General features: G+C 41.3%; 1 protein-coding gene and 2 long non-coding RNA genes across 6 annotated transcripts; 1 reads left to right on the forward strand and 2 right to left on the reverse strand.

Annotated features, from left to right (window-relative positions):
* Positions 1–5,533: 5,533 nt before the first annotated feature.
* On the reverse strand, positions 5,534–6,810 carry LOC134197362 (transmembrane protein 45B-like). Of its 2 annotated transcripts, none has more exons than XM_062666670.1 (2): positions 6,761–6,810; positions 5,534–6,675 (listed from the first exon to the last, which is right to left on the reverse strand). In XM_062666670.1, exon 2 carries the CDS (start codon positions 6,623–6,625, stop codon positions 5,732–5,734), a length of 894 nt encoding a protein of 297 aa, XP_062522654.1. In that variant the 5' UTR covers positions 6,626–6,675; positions 6,761–6,810; the 3' UTR covers positions 5,534–5,731. The 2 variants fall into 2 exon arrangements, with proteins under 2 accessions (XP_062522654.1, XP_062522655.1); XM_062666671.1 differs by having other exon boundaries at positions 6,739–6,788.
* A 43-nt stretch (positions 6,811–6,853) lies between these two features.
* LOC134197278 (uncharacterized) lies at positions 6,854–11,565 on the forward strand. Of its 2 annotated transcripts, XR_009972619.1 has the most exons (6): positions 6,854–7,054; positions 7,691–7,758; positions 7,958–8,046; positions 10,708–10,918; positions 10,988–11,224; positions 11,439–11,565. It is a non-coding gene; the product is annotated as an uncharacterized LOC134197278 (long non-coding RNA). The 2 variants fall into 2 exon arrangements; XR_009972620.1 differs by lacking the exon at positions 7,691–7,758.
* Positions 11,566–11,800: 235 nt separating this feature from the next.
* LOC134197276 (uncharacterized) lies at positions 11,801–13,586 on the reverse strand. 2 transcript variants are annotated; one of them, XR_009972618.1, is made up of 5 exons: positions 13,398–13,586; positions 12,298–12,419; positions 12,125–12,228; positions 11,997–12,050; positions 11,801–11,939 (listed from the first exon to the last, which is right to left on the reverse strand). It is a non-coding gene; the product is annotated as an uncharacterized LOC134197276 (long non-coding RNA). The 2 variants fall into 2 exon arrangements; XR_009972617.1 differs by having other exon boundaries at positions 12,125–12,419.
* Positions 13,587–17,365: the final 3,779 nt, after the last annotated feature.

Here is a 17,365-nt window from a genome sequence, read left to right on the forward strand (position 1 = left end):
TTCAGACCTTATTTAAATTAACATGTCATGATGATCATGTCTTATGGGAGCCAGTAGCGGCAAGTTGATATCAGTCTGCCATTCTCGGCCGCTCTAATATCAATGGACACAAATATTGTGGGGTGCACCAAATGTGTAACGAGCTTTAAATTTAACTTTTTTGTAATATCAATGCAACAACAATCTTTAGTTAATATTAATGTACTACAAAATAACATGCGCTATTCTAGATACAATGGACACGTTACTGCCTTGTATTCTTGTTGTATTCTAAATAAACAAACTGTGGAACGTGTGTGCGCGCTCTTCGATCAGCAGCTCAGGGACCCCAGTTTGGGATCGTCGTTTGCTGCACGTCGTGGAAAGGGTACTGTCGACTTTCCAATGAATTGGATACGAGTAGTGGGTTTCGATCAGAAGCTATACTCTTACGATGCGATGATTGCTGGTGCACTGAAATCTTTTTGGTATGTTTAAATAATTAATTAAATTGATTAACAATAATTACAAACTTAGACAAATACACACGTGCACACATCTAGTTGTAGATGTGTTCATTAATGATGTAGTTCAAGTTGTTATTGTAGAGTTATACATTGCAGAAATTCCCAGAAGATGATTTCAAACTTAATGCATGACTGAAAAGGTCCTTGGATTGAATTATTGTGTGAATTCATGTTATTTTGTTTCTGCTGTGTATGAAATCTCTACAATAACTACTAGATCATATCATAGACACATGCATATGTGGGTGAGTGGTCATCTGTGTATGTGTACACACACACACACACACACACACACACACATACACACACACACACACACACACACACACACACACACACACACACACACACACACACACCACACACACACACACACCACACACACACACACACACACACACAGAGTATACAGGCCCATAGCAAGCAAATCAAAAGTGGTCCGGCCTAACATACACTAACAAGCATGTGTAAAGGTAGCCTCGTATTTCAACTGCCCCGTGAAACTGCAAAATTGGTCTGAAAGTTTGAGACTACCTCGATCTAGTCGACAATTGCAAAATGTAAACTGCAACACTTCTTTTGTGTCAGCCCCAGGTTTCAAACTCTGTTTCCTACACATCATTTTTAGGTACAAAACTGCAAATTGACCTTCAAGTGACCTGTATGTGATGAATTAGTTCCACAACCTGTCTTCTTATCATATAATTGTGAATGATTTGATTTGTTTGTTGAAGTCTACTGGGTAAGTTTCATGATTGATGTATTAACCACTCTCTCTCTCTCTCTCTCTCTCTCTCTCTCACACACACACACACACACACACACACACACACACACACACACACACACTCACACACACACAAATGGCAAATGGATAAGGAGCTGCTGTTAAACGGTAATGCCCCCAGCCAGACAGCTGGGTTCCTGTGCACTAAGCAGGAGCTATGGGCCTTGCTAAGCAATCTCCTGGAGCCTGGCCAGGTGCTTGCAGGAGCACCAACTGTGACACCAACTGTGGTGTGGGCACCCAAAGTCCCGCCCGGACCCCAGTGGCTGATGGACTTTGTCGCAGTCGGAGGCCTTTGCCACCCCAGTCAATGACTAGGTACTCATATATTTATGCCATAGCTCGTCATCACTGTGACTTAAACCTGCAACCCTGCAAGGTCCCGGATGTAATCACTCCATAAGATGACTCTTTAACCAACTGAGCGATTGCACCTCACCCCTCAACCCTTCCCCCCCCACACACACACAAGAATTATGTTCATACATCTGATTACTGTCAATATTCTGTATGGTAGAATTGTTGGTGCCACAAACAGGCAGCAGCAGGCAGACAGACAGACAGGCAGACAGGCAGACCAAACCGTAATTAAATAAGAAGTGCATTGCTACAGCTAGAGAGCAATGATGAATTTATGTTGCAAAACTATTTAGTTGCAGAGTCTGTATTTTTGAGACAGACAGACAGACGTGAATAGGTTGCACGAGCATGTTCCACTATTGCAGAAAAAATGAATGATCTTTGTAGACAGCTTGTCGACTTGGATAATGTGCAAGCATCCATGTTGCTTCTTAGATACTGTCATACCACACGGCTAAATCACTTACCAAGAGGAACGTGTCCAGAAACACTGGTACAGGCAGCTACTATCCACGACAAGCAAACAAAATCTACCTTCTCTTGTTTGCTAGGAAATGTTGACATCAGTGGAAATATGTGGAAGCAAGCAACATTGCCAGTAAGACTAGGAGGTTTTGGTATGACTTCCCTAAACGAAGTGGCACCCTTTGCTTTTGTTGCCAGCTGGGCACATTCTCTTAAGCTATTGCCTGATCGCTTTCCTGTTCTTCAAGATCAAGTCAACTCTCTAGTGACATCATCTAATCATGCGAGTGATATTGGGCTAACTTTAGAACACCATCTCAAAGATATTTCCAAGTTGTCGGATTTGTTGCCTAACACAAAAAAGTTGCAACATCGTCTAACAACAGAATTTGTACAATCGGAAGCAGATCAGTTGATTGAAACTGATTCTAACCGAGATGCAGCACGATTGCGTTCAATTAGAGGTAAAGGAGCAGGAGCATGGTTAGATTCCATTCCATCTTCAGAGAAGTTTGCACTTTCATCTGGCAATTTTGTCTTGGCGGCTTCTCTCAGATTGGGTCTACCTTTGTCTTTACCACCTTGGGCCACTAAATGTGAATGTGGAAAGTCACTAGATGTTGAAGAGTACCATTTACTAACATGCAAATGGGTGGAGGCCCAGTTTGGTCTCACAATTCTGTTGTTTTGTGCTGGTCTGAATGCATGAGCAGTCTACAATGCCAGCATCAAATTGAACCAAAAGATAGATATACAACATCCAACAATAGAGCAGACATTGTTGTGTTTGACTCAACACGTGGGGGAAATGTCGAGCTTGATGTGGCCCTTGCTCACCCCTGGAGCCAGGACATTCTGCGAAGTGCAGCAACTACGGATGGAGCTGCAGCAAGAAGAAGAGAAGACATCAAAAATAGCAAATATTCTCAAGAGCAGTTGCCTGGAGGGTACACTCCTACCCTTATTCCACTAGTTTTCGAGCACTTTGGTGGGTGGGGAGAAGAAGCATCAACGTTCCTCAATAAACTTTCCAAACTATATAGAGATGAAGAAAGAAGAAACAATCCCTCAGATTTTAAAACACATTGGAGAAGACGCTTGTCAGTACAACTTCAGCGTTGAAATGCCTCGGTGTTGGCTAGAAAGATGATCAGAGTAACATATGGACAGAATACTGACCAGAGGTTAGATGTTGTTCAACTTTCAATTCAGTAAACTAAACTTCGGTTTGTAGGCTCCGTAGAGGAGCTTTTTAATGCTAATTGTTATTTGTGTATTGTAGTTGTGACACTTGTTGTTCATTAGCTGTTACTTTAGTTTCACCTGTATTAGCTTTGATGTATAAAAATATATGAAAATTTGACAGACAGACAGACAGACAGACCAGACAGACAGTGAGTTTCAATTTTAGCTTAGTTTAGTTGATGAACACTACTAGTAGTTGGACAGTACATAGTACCCTACATTGCAAAATGTATCATAGATAAAAGTTCAAATATATGTGATTGACAGACAGACAGACAGACAGACAAACAAACAAAAGGTTCACTTACCTGTCATATGTATATCTGTGTATATAATTAAATAAATTTGTAATTCATTTGTTTACTACTTGGGTCTGTAAATGTATGCCCTCTCACCATTTACCGCACTCGCCTGCAAATAACCCCACCCCTCATGCTTGTTAAAGCCTCCATCATGCTAATCATAGGATAACCTATACACATCTAGCAGTATAATACAGATCTAAGTTATATAAGAAGACAGGTTGCGAAACTAATTCATCACATACAAGTCACTTGAAAGTCGATTTGCGCTTTTGTACCTAAAACGACGTGTAGAAACTGTTCACGGAGTTTGAAACCTGGGGCGGACACAAAAGAGGTGTTGCAGCTTGCTCAAAGATGAAAAAGCTCAATAATTTGTTTCTGAAAATGGAAGACTGTCACATGTCTAACGTCTATTCATATTACACAATATGTGTCTACTGTGTCTAGACACATACCACCAGAGGCCTATTTGATCTACTTCCATTTCAGATAAGTAATCTAGTTAGTAAAAAGACAGCTTACGTTATTGATCACATACATGCAAACTCCACATTTTGCAATTGTCGACTAGATCAAGGTAGTCTCAAACTTTCAGACCAATTTTGCAGCTCCAAGGGGCAGTTGAAATACAAGACTACCTTTACACATGCTTGTTAGTGCACGTTAGGCCAGACCACTTTCGATTTGCTTGCTATGGGCCTGCATACTGTGTGTGTGTGTGTGTGTGTGTGTGTGTGTGTGTGTGTGTGTGTGTGTGTGTGTGTGTGTGTGTGTGTGTGTGTGTGTAGTTATTGTAGAGATTTCATACACAGCAGATACAAAATAACCCAAATTCACACAATAATTCAATCCAAGGACCTTTTCAGTCGTGCATTAAGTTTGAAATTATCTTTTGGAAAGTTCTGCAATGTATAACTCTACAATAACAACTACATCATTACTGAACACATCTACAACTAGATGTGTGCATGTGTGTATTTGTCTAATTTTGTAATTATTATTATTATTAATCAATTTAATTAATTATTTAAACATACCAAAAAGATTTCAGAGCACCAGCAATCATCGCATCGGAAGAGTATGGCTTCTGAAATCCACTACTCGTATCCAATTCACTGGAAAGTTGATCAGTACCGTTTCCACGACGTGCACGATCCCAAACTGGGGTCCCCTTTAAATAGGGCTGAGCTGCTGATCGAAGAGCGCTCACACACGTTCCACAGTTCGTTTATTTAGAATACGACGAGAGTACAAGGCGGTAACGTGTCTATTGTATCTAGAATAACGCACGTTATTTTGTAGTATATTAATATTAACCAAAGATTGATCTAAAAAGTTAAATTTAGAGCGCGCTACAATATTTGTGTCCATTGATATTAGCCTCGGAGCCAGACCGCTTCTGCACGTGAGGGGGCGGGAAGGGCGAGTGGAGGGCGGGAAGGGCGAGTGGAGGGCGGGAAGGGCGAGTGGAGGGCGGGAAGGGCGAGTGGAGGGCGGGAAGGGCGAGTGGAGGGCGGGAAGGGCGAGTGAGGGCGAGTGGAGGGTGGGGAGAATGGCGGACTGATATCAACCCGCCGCTACCGGCTTCCCTACTTCCGTACCGTACAATAGTGTACACAAAAACACTTTCCACAAACTCCCTCGATCACCGGACCTCACTATTTTGGCTGCGCACTAAAGCTGCGCAGTTCTCTAGAGTGTTCAATTTCCTTACAAAGTACACTGCACCTATTGTTGGAAAGGACTTAACTTAATTGCTACATAAAGTTTCAAAGCATACATGTACACACATACTTGATAATTAACCTACAAATTCAAAAAATCAACAAAGACATGCAAACTACTCGGAAATTGAATACAATATATATGATATACAATAAATTTTAATCAATTGTGATTTGTATTACAACTGTATTCCAATCAACTGCAAGACTGTATAAGCACCAAACGGTTAAAAATTGATAAAATTGGAGGCAAACATATAGCTGGGAATGTGTCTTGTAAAGCTTCAATTTGGCATTTACTCAACAAATACATGTGAATAATGCTAACTCCTAAATAAATCAGACTGTCATCTCTTCTTCATCTCCTGGACTAACCATTTCAAATTCATGATCATTCTTAGGTTGAACCTTTTCATTCAGCACATCAGCTCTGTCTTCAGGTGGAGCCACACAGCAACTGGTGGACTGGATGCATGTGCCCATAGTCAACCAAGTCAGGAAGAACAGCAAACACATGAGGAGAACATTTACAATAACATGCCAGAGGAAAGCAACAGAAGCCAATTCCAAAATTCCATGCTCATTATCGTCCCAAGGTGGCCATCCATACAGAATTAAACCAAGCTGAATAAACCAGGTCCCTTGAACAACAGTGAACAGACCTCTGCCAATAAAATAGCAAACATTGGATGGATCACAACTTTCCAATGCAGCAAACATAAAACACGCAGCACAAGCAATTGACAACAAGACGTGACATTGTGTTTCCAAACGTGACCTCCCATCAAGATGAAGAGCAAATGCAAGAAACTCTAGGGCAAACGCAAACGCAACAAAAAGTTTTTGCGACCTGGCAGGCAGATGAACTACACAACCAATCAAGTCGATGACACCACTGATAACAAAAGGTGTGAACATTGCACTATGCCCAAAGTTGTTGACATTAATCAAACGGGATCCCGAGTACAGGCTAAATTTAGCATGTGCAATTTCACCAATGATACCTCCCAGGGGGAGCAACACCTTTGTAAGGGGCTCCAGAGGAAAGTAGCAGCATGGAGATGATATCCCGCACCAAGGAGGAATTCTTGTTCTCCCCAGTGATCGCTTTCCGAGGCGACGGCCTTTGTTTCTCTGGCCTCTATGAAAGTGATGAGAAGCGTGAAGGAGCGTCACCAGTCCGTAGAAGATAAACGCAAGACCAGGAAAGAGATGTCCCACGAACGAGCCCATTTTGAGCCGGGATGACTCAGGACAACAGCGACAAAGCCGGCGAGAGTCGGCTACACAAACATACATCCGTTACTGGATGATACCTGTTACGTTGCTATGTTATAATCACATACGGATACTTTAGTGTGCTAATACCTAGGACGCCCTTACTCGCGTGCCCACCACGCGAATTCTTTTTGGGGGCCCCGTTGGGTGTGACATTACCTGTTCCCGTATGCACTTCCTCGCGGTTTGCAGTGGTCTGGTAGTACGAGGCTTGGCAGTCAATGGACATCTTGCAACCGCGATTTTGACATAAACGAAGTGCTGTCTTTTTGCGCACCTTTCGAGCAGTAACCTGCGCTGTTTATTGAAAGGGGGCCTCAGTTTTTGTCGTCTGCTGAACGTGGTTTTCTCGGCACAAATCAACTTCAATAAATTAGACGACAGGTCAAGTCATTTATAATTACTATTCTTTGCAGTTAAGCAAATTTTCATTTTTCATAAAATCTTTTTTCGGGTGCATGTGCTACGCACACTATTAACTGGATTGAATTATGCGTCAATATTGACACTATTGCATGTACTGCATACATCAAATCATGTACTATTTATTGCAAATTTATTTCCTGTGTGCAATTAATTAAATAATATGCAGAAGTGCAAAGTACTCAGGTAATTTAATTCTATTTCACAACTACTAAGTTACTAAAAAGATTTATTAACAGATAAACACTCTAATAGGGTAGTATACAATTAAAATAACAGCATAGGATATGTGTGTGTACACAATATTTACTAAGCATTATCTAGTTGGATAAACACGTACACAAATTAATGTACTCTAATAATCATTACTAATCGGATCATTTAATGTAAACAACATACTAATTACTAATGCATAGAATATGATGATGATGATGACGACATATTGATAACACTGCTAGTTGTCACACAGCTATTATTGAGGTAATCTATATTTAGAGCTAACATTGGTTTAAATTAAATTATGTTAATTAATTTAAGTTAAGTTAATGACTCTTAGTTAAGTTGATGGTATCAGTCATTGTGTTGTGACACTTATAGGTGTATACATTGGATATGCATTTTGGCAACTGGCATTATATTTCAAACTAGGCATTGGTTGTTATATGGTTGGTGACATGAATGACAGTAACTGAGTTATATAATTAGTATACTGTGTGTGTGTGTGTGTGTGTGTGTGTGTGTGTGTGTGTGTGTGTGTGTGTGTGTGTGTGTGTGTGTGTGTGTGTGTGTGTGTGTGTGTGTGTGTGTGTGTGTGTGTGTGTGTGTGTAATGGTGTAAGGAAGTTGAAATAGAGTATTTGTACAGGGGAGAAGTCTAACAGAAGGCCTATCAAACAGGTGCCAACTGGTTCTTCTAAAAGCAGGAAAATCTTAGAGACTTGGCCAAAGTCAGGGGTAACGGCATACTTAATACTTAAATGTTACATGGAACTTAAATGCTGTTAGAATGGCTTTCATTGGCAGCTTAATTTTTTTGTATAGTCTGAATTGCCTTTAGAATTCTCATGATATATGTTTGCAGCCAATGACTAGGAACCTTACATTTGCTTACTTTACAGATAGTTGTATAGCCATTAGTCAAAGTGAAATTTGTTATGTTAATTAATTAATGGTGAACTCTACCTTGGACTTTGAACAATTTCTAAATGTGTTATTAAAAGAACCTATTTTTACATGTTGTTCTTACATGTTCAATTTCCTTACATACTTTGCTGACGGAGAATTAGGCAAAGTATTCCTTGTGCAATGCTTTTCTAAGACAAATAGTCTGCACAGTTGTTTCGACTAAAACTAATTTACTTACTTTTGCAAGAGCACAAACAAGAAAGAAATCATGCAATAAGGCAAACATTCGTAAAGTTTGTGAGTCACTGCTTTACTCAAATCGAAATTGCACAACTACCTGATGTAAACAAACTGAAGTTAGAACAAGTAACTGTATAATTAATCTAGACAAGAATCAAACAAGAGGAGGCAAACAATTATTGTGTGCTAGAGCACCACACTTTGCTTGATACCGGCCATTTTAGCAAGTGTTCTGTCTCCTATTATCAATACTTGTTTGAAGACTGTGAACTCTTTTTGACCGGAGCTTTCTTTTTGGTAGAGTGTGACGACATAAGTTTTTCATGTTGGTATTGTTTGATTTTCTCTGCGTTAATGATGGACGACCAGCCTTAAGAGGTTTTCCTTCACACTTTTTAATGTCTTGTCTGCTTACAGCTGTTGGTTGTACTGTAATGGTGCGTTTGTTGCTTCTGATTTTACGTCCGTGTCCCTTTCCAAACTTGTGCAGAGCAGATATTAACAATGGCTTTGTGTAAGATTTCTCTTTGCCATCAGCACCTCTAATTTTTTGTACTGGCTGCAAAATTCTCGTAGAGCTGTTGTAAATACTGTGTCCCTACTTGGCAATCCTTTCTTAATGTCTGTCATGACATATGTCAAATCTGTTAGAGTGTCTTCAAAATTGCTAGAGGTGGTGTGGCTCTGATGCTGTTGAGGGTCTTCACTTGCATGATCAGATTATGGTGATGCAGGTTCATAGTCAATAGTTGTTTCTTGGTCTTCAATTTCTGTGTGTTGAGAGCTTGGAAATGTTTCGGTTCTTTTACTCCATTCTGGTTGCATCCCTAGATCTTTCACATAGGTGTCTTCTTCTTTCTGGTGCAGATGTCTGTAGAATGCAACTGGTAGTGCTGCCTCTCCGATTGCTATTTTGGCATACAGGTGGCGGCCACATACTGATGATGTTGGTATTTTATTTAGAGAGTGACATTTGTATTTTAATGAAGCTGCCAGCTGATGTCCACATGGCTGACCGTTTCTTCCTCTTGGACAGGTACAAGTTCATACAGTCAAATCCACTTTCCATGTTTGTTGATTGTCTGTCCTACTTTGAATGTGAAATACGTCATCTGAGTCAGTGGCTTGGATGGTATGAGATGAAACTGTATCTGCTGTACTACCTGAAATAGTAAATTGAAGAGCAACGAAGTTATCAAGACGATTGTTAGCCAGAGAAAGCAAACGCTGTTTGTAGTAGAGATCCATTGTTGTTGTAACAAATTGGAACATCTGAATACTGTTGTAGGCCTTCAGTCGATCAAATACTATATCTTTAGTAATGCGAATTGCTGCCTTGGAGTAGTTATTTGTGTTGTTTCCTCAAGTTATAAAATCTTTTCTTAGGCTAACACACCATTCTTCACGCCTTTCCCAATAGCACTGCAACCTGTTTCGAAACTTAATGTTTTGCTGAACTTTTACATTAGTGTCAATTCTTTGTTTAGCAGCAAGCAACTTTTCAGAAGAATCGGCAAATAACAGCTCCTTTACCCTGCTCATAAACAATAGTTTGTCATTACCAGCAACGCCTGACGTTGAATTTCATAGCCACTGCCAAGTGCTCTGCAAAAAATGAAAGGCACACAAAAACAGTTTAGTAACAATTTAGTAACAGTAACAATTAATACTCATAGTTGAGCTACAGCCACCTTTGTTAGCATTGCAAATGCTCCTTGACATAATCGAGCATCTCAAGTCATACATCCATTTCTGGCTTGTGTTGCCACAACACTTAATTAAAGAACTGCTTAACCAATCCCATGCTGTGCAAGAAATGGGGAATTGCGGGGAAACTCTTGGCAAACCTATCAGGGAAGCTCCACATCTATTGCTTGCCAGCCAGCTCTCCTTATGAAGATCAGTTCATAATGACTTAGAGAGTGGGTTCATTCTGAATACTCAAGGTAATCTGTGGCAATCAGTGGACAATGAGACAAGGAAAAGAGTCATGATGTTGTCCTACATGGACTTCAAGCGCTGCATTAAACCTTAATTTATGTCTGATTATTCTTCTATTTATTCTTTTATGTTTACTCTTCTATGCATGGCTACCTATTTTTACTTGTTACGCTTATGTATCTTGTTTTGCCTAGGGCACTGTACCTGTAGCGGTATGAATCAAAATATTGTTATTATTATTATTGAATGAATGAATGATGAATGATATATTTGATTATATTTGATTATTATTATGTTGTGCTCAACCAGATCAGTCTGATTCATAAGGTCACTGGTAAGCACCGAAAGCAAACCCTGCCTCAGAGGTGCTTAGACCATCATGGCTGTCTAGACAGAAGACATGACTTTACGCAGGATCCGACTGGATCCAAGAAGCACTGTATTACTATGTGTCGTTATGCCCCTCCATAATGGGCAAGTGGGGTCTTTACCCCCATCTGGGCGCCCACCAACCTGGCAGGTGAGCCCAGCGGGGTACATGTTTCCGTGTAGTCCATACGGCGATCAATGACTAGCCAATTTGATATAGATTGCAGGCATTACGGTGACCGCGTACTCGATACAGCATGCCTAGTGGATATCAACGACCACCAGGAAAGCACTGGACGTCATCGTCAACGGACCGTTCGCCAGACCACAGAAACTCCCCAACGACTGAAACGAGTCATAGTCTCATGGATAAAGCTAGAGAAACACGAGAAAGAAAGACAGACAAGTTTCACAATTTACTGTCGTCACTGGGGTTTGAACCCCCAAACCATGGGAGGTAATTACATTCACAGTGGGTGTATACTAAGGGAATTATACAGGCAGGGAATTAATCAGGAATGAATTATTTGGAGAAATATGGTACCTCATCAAACAGTCTGCTTGTGCTCATGTCTTGAACTTAATATACATTGTGGTATGTTAGCGAATTAAATAAATTCTCATTTAATTCAATAGCTGTTGTCTACGTTTTGACTGCATCATGTGTATAGATGCTGATCTGCATCCTGTGAGAAAAGAAATAGTGACTGCTGCTGTTCCACATACACAATGGAAGTTGTCTATTACAAGTCACAAATTATAGATCTGACCACAATGTTTGGACGTTATTATAATTATAGTTCTAACAAGAGTCAGATGACTCATGATTATTTGTGGACATCCAATGCATATGCAAGATAAGCAGTGACAAACATTTTATTGCTAAAGGCAATGTAATACTTTGTCAAAGTATAGTTATCTAAAGTCACATCTGAAATCACAACTGTCCTCTTGGTACAACTAGCAACTAAGACTACTTTCATCACTCCCATTTCTGTAGTAGTGCAGGTTTCACTGATCATGACTCCTCCTTCTAATTAGAGCATGGCTTCAAATGAACTCATAACAAGTAGCAGACATCAACTCATTGTTAATTAATAATGTTGACAAAGAATTTCAGCCAAACAACTGTCAGCTGGCTGGCAACAGATCATTTTAGAAGTATTAAGGACCTGCATAACAATTGTGCTTTAATTCTACCATTTCTCTTACGGGTCATTTTGCCTCACCATGTTGATTTTGCTATTGTCTCAAATACATGGTGTCTTTCAAGTGTCATCAACCTACAGTTGTATCATCAAAGTACACAAATTCAAGACAGGCAAATGGTTATCACAAATATCCATATTAAACATACCAGTAATGTGACATAGCCAACAAAAGGACAAACACCATGCTTGGCTAACTGGATCATTTCAGTACCAGATGTAGCTTGATGGCCCAGGTAACGCTCTCACATTTCTAAGTACAACCACACGTTAGATTCTGCCATAGCTGCCACATTAACAAGCAGACTAACATATACCGTACTTCACATGACCATTAGTAATGGTCAGAACACCCAGAATGCAGCAAGCCAGACAGTTCTTGTCGACGACAACAGTCACAGACCTTGTCCACCCCAATGAAATACCAGTTACTCAATATATACACTAAAATCAAATGAGGCAAAGATGGGAGTTTCTTGTCCAAGAAATTATCCTCTATCTCATCATTGCTAGGACAATAGTAGTTCATGCATTAATGTGTCTTGAATGTACCAATGCTATGAGATGACACTTTTCCAATTGAGTAAACAACCATATGAATACACACACACACACACACACACACACACACACACACACACACACACACACACACACACACACACACACACACACACACACACACACACACACACACACAGTATACTAATTATGTAACTCAGTTACTGTCATTCATGTCACCAACCATATAACAACCAATGCCTAGTTTGAAATATAATGCCAGTTGCCAAAATGCATATCCAATGTATACACCTATAAGTGTCGCAACACAATGACTGATACCATCAACTTAACTAAGAGTCATTAACTTAACTTAAATTAATTAACATAATTTAATTTAAACCAATGTTAGCTCTAAATATAGATTACCTCAATAATAGCTGTGTGACAACTAGCAGTGTTATCAATATGTCGTCATCATCATCATCATATTCTATGCATTAGTAATTAGTATGTTGTTTACATTAAATGATCCGATTAGTAATGATTATTAGAGTACATTATTTTGTGTACGTGTTTATCCAACTAGATAATGCTTAGTAAATATTGTGTACACACACATATCATATGCTGTTATTTTAATTGTATACTACCCTATTAGAGTGTCTATCTGTTAATAAATCTTTTTAGTAACTTAGTAGTTGTAAAATAGAATTAAATTACCTGAGTACTTTGCACTTTTCTGCATATTATTTAATTAATTGCACACAGGAAATAAATTTGCAATAAATAGTACATGATTTGATGTATGCAGTACATGCAACAGTGTCAATATTGACGCATAAATCGCACCCGAAAAAAGATTTTATGGAAATGAAAATTTGCTTAACTGCAAAGAATAGTAATTATAAATGACTTTACCTGTCGTCTAATTTATTGAAGTTGATTTGTGCCGAGAAATCCACGTTCAGCAGACGACAAAAACTGAGGCCCCCTTTCAATAAACAGCGCAGGTTACTGCTCGAAAGGTGCGCAAACAGACAGCACTTCGTTTATGTCAAAATCGCGGTTGCAAGATGTCCATTGACTGCCAAGCCTCGTACTACCAGACCACTGCAAACCGCGAGAAAGTGCATACGGGAACAGCTAAAGCCACACCCAACGGGGCTCAATGTAGGCGCGAATTTTTTGGGGCCTGGTTATTTCAGGTCCCGGATAAATATCCTGAATATACACGTGCCTGACTTAATAAGCACGTGCATGTGTTTGCAGCGAATATGGCGCCACTGATAGTTCTCTTGTTTTTGACCGTAGGTCATTTAATTGTTGAATATGAGTGCGCGCATTGAGGGAGAACACTAATGTAACACATTGTGACTAAAGTTACCGTCTTTTGCAGAGCCGCTCAAAATACGGCTCTGGTTTCGAAGTTCCAGACCGTCGCCCATGCGCACTTCAGCCGATCTCAAGTAGGGTAGTTCTCGTGACACTATAAGAAATGCAATACAGTGTGAGATGCTAGAGGAAGAAGATGACTTAGAAGCGACCCAAGTGGCGACAATAGGGAAGAGACATTTGGAATCTAGTCGAAGTGACACAAAATATCCTACACCAGATGTGCACCAACCAAGGAAGTGCCCAGCTTGGGGAAAGAAGTGTGGGACATGTCATGGTCCCAATCACTTTGCGGCGGTGTGCAAAACAAAGAAGATAGATATCATTCGATCGAACTAGACATTGAAAACCTCAGATGAAACAGTGTCGCTTCAGAACAAAGAAACAGAGGTATCTTCATCAAACGGAGAGTCTGGTCACTGGTATACTTTGGGCACCGTCAAAACTGATCACGATGCTACAACAGCCTGGAAAATACCACTAGGCATCAATAGTACTACGGTAACTTTCAAGATATACGGGGGCTGAGGTCAGTGTTCTACCTCGCTCTATTTACACTCATTACACAGGCGACCTTTCTTGCAAACCTCGAATGCACGCTTGTTACCGTATGGGTCGCAAACACCTCTTCCGGTAGATGGCCAGTGTGTGTGTGTCAGGTTACACAGGAAAATGGTCTGAATAGGTTCATACGTTTTGTGGTGATTTTTCATATCAGGAAGAACCCTTACTGGTTTTTAGTGTTCCTATGCCTGTTGAATCGTATCGCGTCGTTAGGCGAGAAATGTCCCAAGGCAGAAGCATTACTGGAAAGGGGAGGTGTGCCCGACAGATCCATGTTTTTCAAGGACTTGGTTTTCTCCAAGGATATGCGTACAACATCTCTCAAGGCGGGCCCTACCCCACATGCGGTGGCAACCCACGCCGCATCCCGTTACCGTATTATCAAAAAGTCAAAGATAAACTGGAAGACTCTCGGCGTAATCGAAGAAGTGACGCAACCGACAGAATGGGTGAGCCCCATAGTCGTACGTTGTACCCAAACAGAATGGCGATGTCAGAATATGTGTAGATTATGGACATCTCAATCGCTCAGTCAAACGCGAACATTACCAACTTCCGACTGCCGAGGAACTGTTTGCAAAGATGAACGGAGCGAAGGTCTTTACAAGCCTATAGACGCATCTTCAGGGTTTTGGCAAATTCCCCTTGCCTACGAGAGTTCTGAGCAGACAACGTTTCTGACACCCTTTGGCCGTTTCGGATTTACTCGGATTCGGGCTCGGAAGTATTCCACAGAGCTATGCAGACGATACTGGAGGGAATTGACGGCGTCAGTCACATGCTACATTGACGATGCACGTGCTCATTTAGGGGACCACCCAAGAGGAGCATGATGTGCGGCTTCATCAAGTACTAGACAAGAGAAATTGTGTCTCAACTCTTCAAAATGTCAATTCCGCAAGTCTCAGTTGGCCATACTATCACTGCGCCCGAATTACACCCGGACAAAACAAAACTACATGCATTGTTAGCGATGGCAGCACCATTTCGCGCGACGAACTGCGACGGTTTCTTGGAATGGTACAATATCTGGCTAAATTCATTCCCAACCACAGGTCCAATGCGAAAGTTGCTAAAAGATACGGTTTGGAATGGGGTTGCATGGGGTTCTGCACAGCAAACAGCATAGACGAATGTAAAGAGGTTACTGTCAAACACACTGGTACTCGCATTGTTGAAAGCTACGAGTCAAAGGAACGGGACTTTGAAGAAGTCACGTGATTTGCGAGGAGCGTATACTAACGGGGTTCTATTGCCCCAAATCTCTGTGGCTGGCTGGCTGACTACGTACGCCAAAAAATGACCATATATGAATGTCACGCTTCAGGAATGTATGGTATGCAAGCGAGTGACCAATCACGACGCATTGCTCTTCTTTGCGTCGCACGCGGCAAGGAGGGACAATGGCTGGGCAGCCAATCACTACGTGCTGTTCGACATGAGAGAACATCTAGCTAGAAAGACATCAATTATTGATCAGAAACAGCAGAAACGTTGTATTTCAAGTAGCGCTACATGAAAATCTACAAGCATCCAATCTTGCTGCCGTAGTATGCACAAACGTGAAGAGTAGTGCGCGCGTTACGTACGGGACTTCCTTGCTAACGCGCGTTGCCAACTACTGATACCGTAGCTAACTAATGTACGTAAAGTGATACACAAAGACATAAAGAATTTATAACTATAGCTTTGAAAAAATTAGAACCGGCTTCTATCCTGTCTACGGTCGCTAGAAGGAGCAGTCGGCAGCCTCGGTTTTTGGCTACACTCTGCGTACCTAGACGAGACTGGTTGGGGGAAAGCTGGATTTGCTCCACTCCGGATCGAAGCTACTCCCAATGAGTATTGCTTCGTAGCTTTCGTTTGAAGTGACGCTCGACGAAGGCTCACGCATTACTAGTAATTACGCGGTCTGGAGGAGCGACGACAATTTTGTCGGCGGATGCATCATCATATGGGATGGGGCAGTATTTTTACACGTTCAACCTGATGACGTCGCTCTCCAATCGCGTATGCTTCGTGTGCTTTGAAAAACAATATGCCCAAATTGAAAAAGAGACTTTGGCAATAACCTGGGCATGTGAGAAATTCCAACGATATCTACTGGATAAAGAAGAACCATTTAGAATCGAACGAACCACAAACCATTACTGCCGACAAAGACCTGAATCAATGTCCTCCAAGATTACAGCGGCTGAAGATTCGGCTGGCAAGATTCTATTTTGAGGTGCATTACGTACCAGAGAAGGAGCTACTGGTAGAAGATGCACGGTCGCGTGCTCCCAACTAGAACTGTGAGGAAGGCATTGCAACAGAACTGGACACGTATGTCAATGGGATCTCCTTAGCAGGATTTCCCGCTTCAGATGCATTATTTGAAGAGATACGTCGGGCCACGCACTCGGATCCACTGAACTATTGGCATTGCTATCATACCTGCGTGATGGCTGGCCACATTTAGACGGCAAGTTTGACCTGAAGTACGCCATGCAATATTGGGATAATCGACACATGTTCAGCTGTTTGAACGGATTGATATTCCTGGGCGAGCAGGTAGTAATACCAAAAATCCTACAGAAACAAATGAGCTCACGAAGGGCATCTAGCTAGGCGCGGCCAAGTCGAAAAGACGAGCAAGAGAACACATGTCGTGGCATGGCTTGGCACCGACGAAATTTGTATTGCAATTAACCCTCTTCAGCGACCACCCCTCTAGCGCGACCAGCGTCCACCAAAGTAGGCTCAAAGTTGTCACGTGCCCCCGCCTTGAGCGACCACTTAGTAGCATTGCCTGTCTCGGCCATGCACCGAGACATCCGGGTATCAACGAAAGGAGTGTTGTCACACAACCACAGTACAGTAGCACGTGTACGTACGGAAGTAGTCGAATGTCGTCTCGAAAACGCCCTTTCGTGAAAGGATAGCTGTGC

The sequence above is a fragment of the Corticium candelabrum genome, chromosome 22, assembly GCF_963422355.1.
Source record: "Corticium candelabrum chromosome 22, ooCorCand1.1, whole genome shotgun sequence".
Classification (NCBI taxonomy): Eukaryota; Metazoa; Porifera; class Homoscleromorpha; order Homosclerophorida; family Plakinidae; genus Corticium; species Corticium candelabrum.

Bases quoted from the DNA above. Each gene is read 5' to 3' on its own strand.
- LOC134197362 (XM_062666670.1), bottom strand. From the start codon at position 6,625: ATGGGCTCGTTCGTGGGACATCTCTTTCCTGGTCTTGCGTTTATCTTC.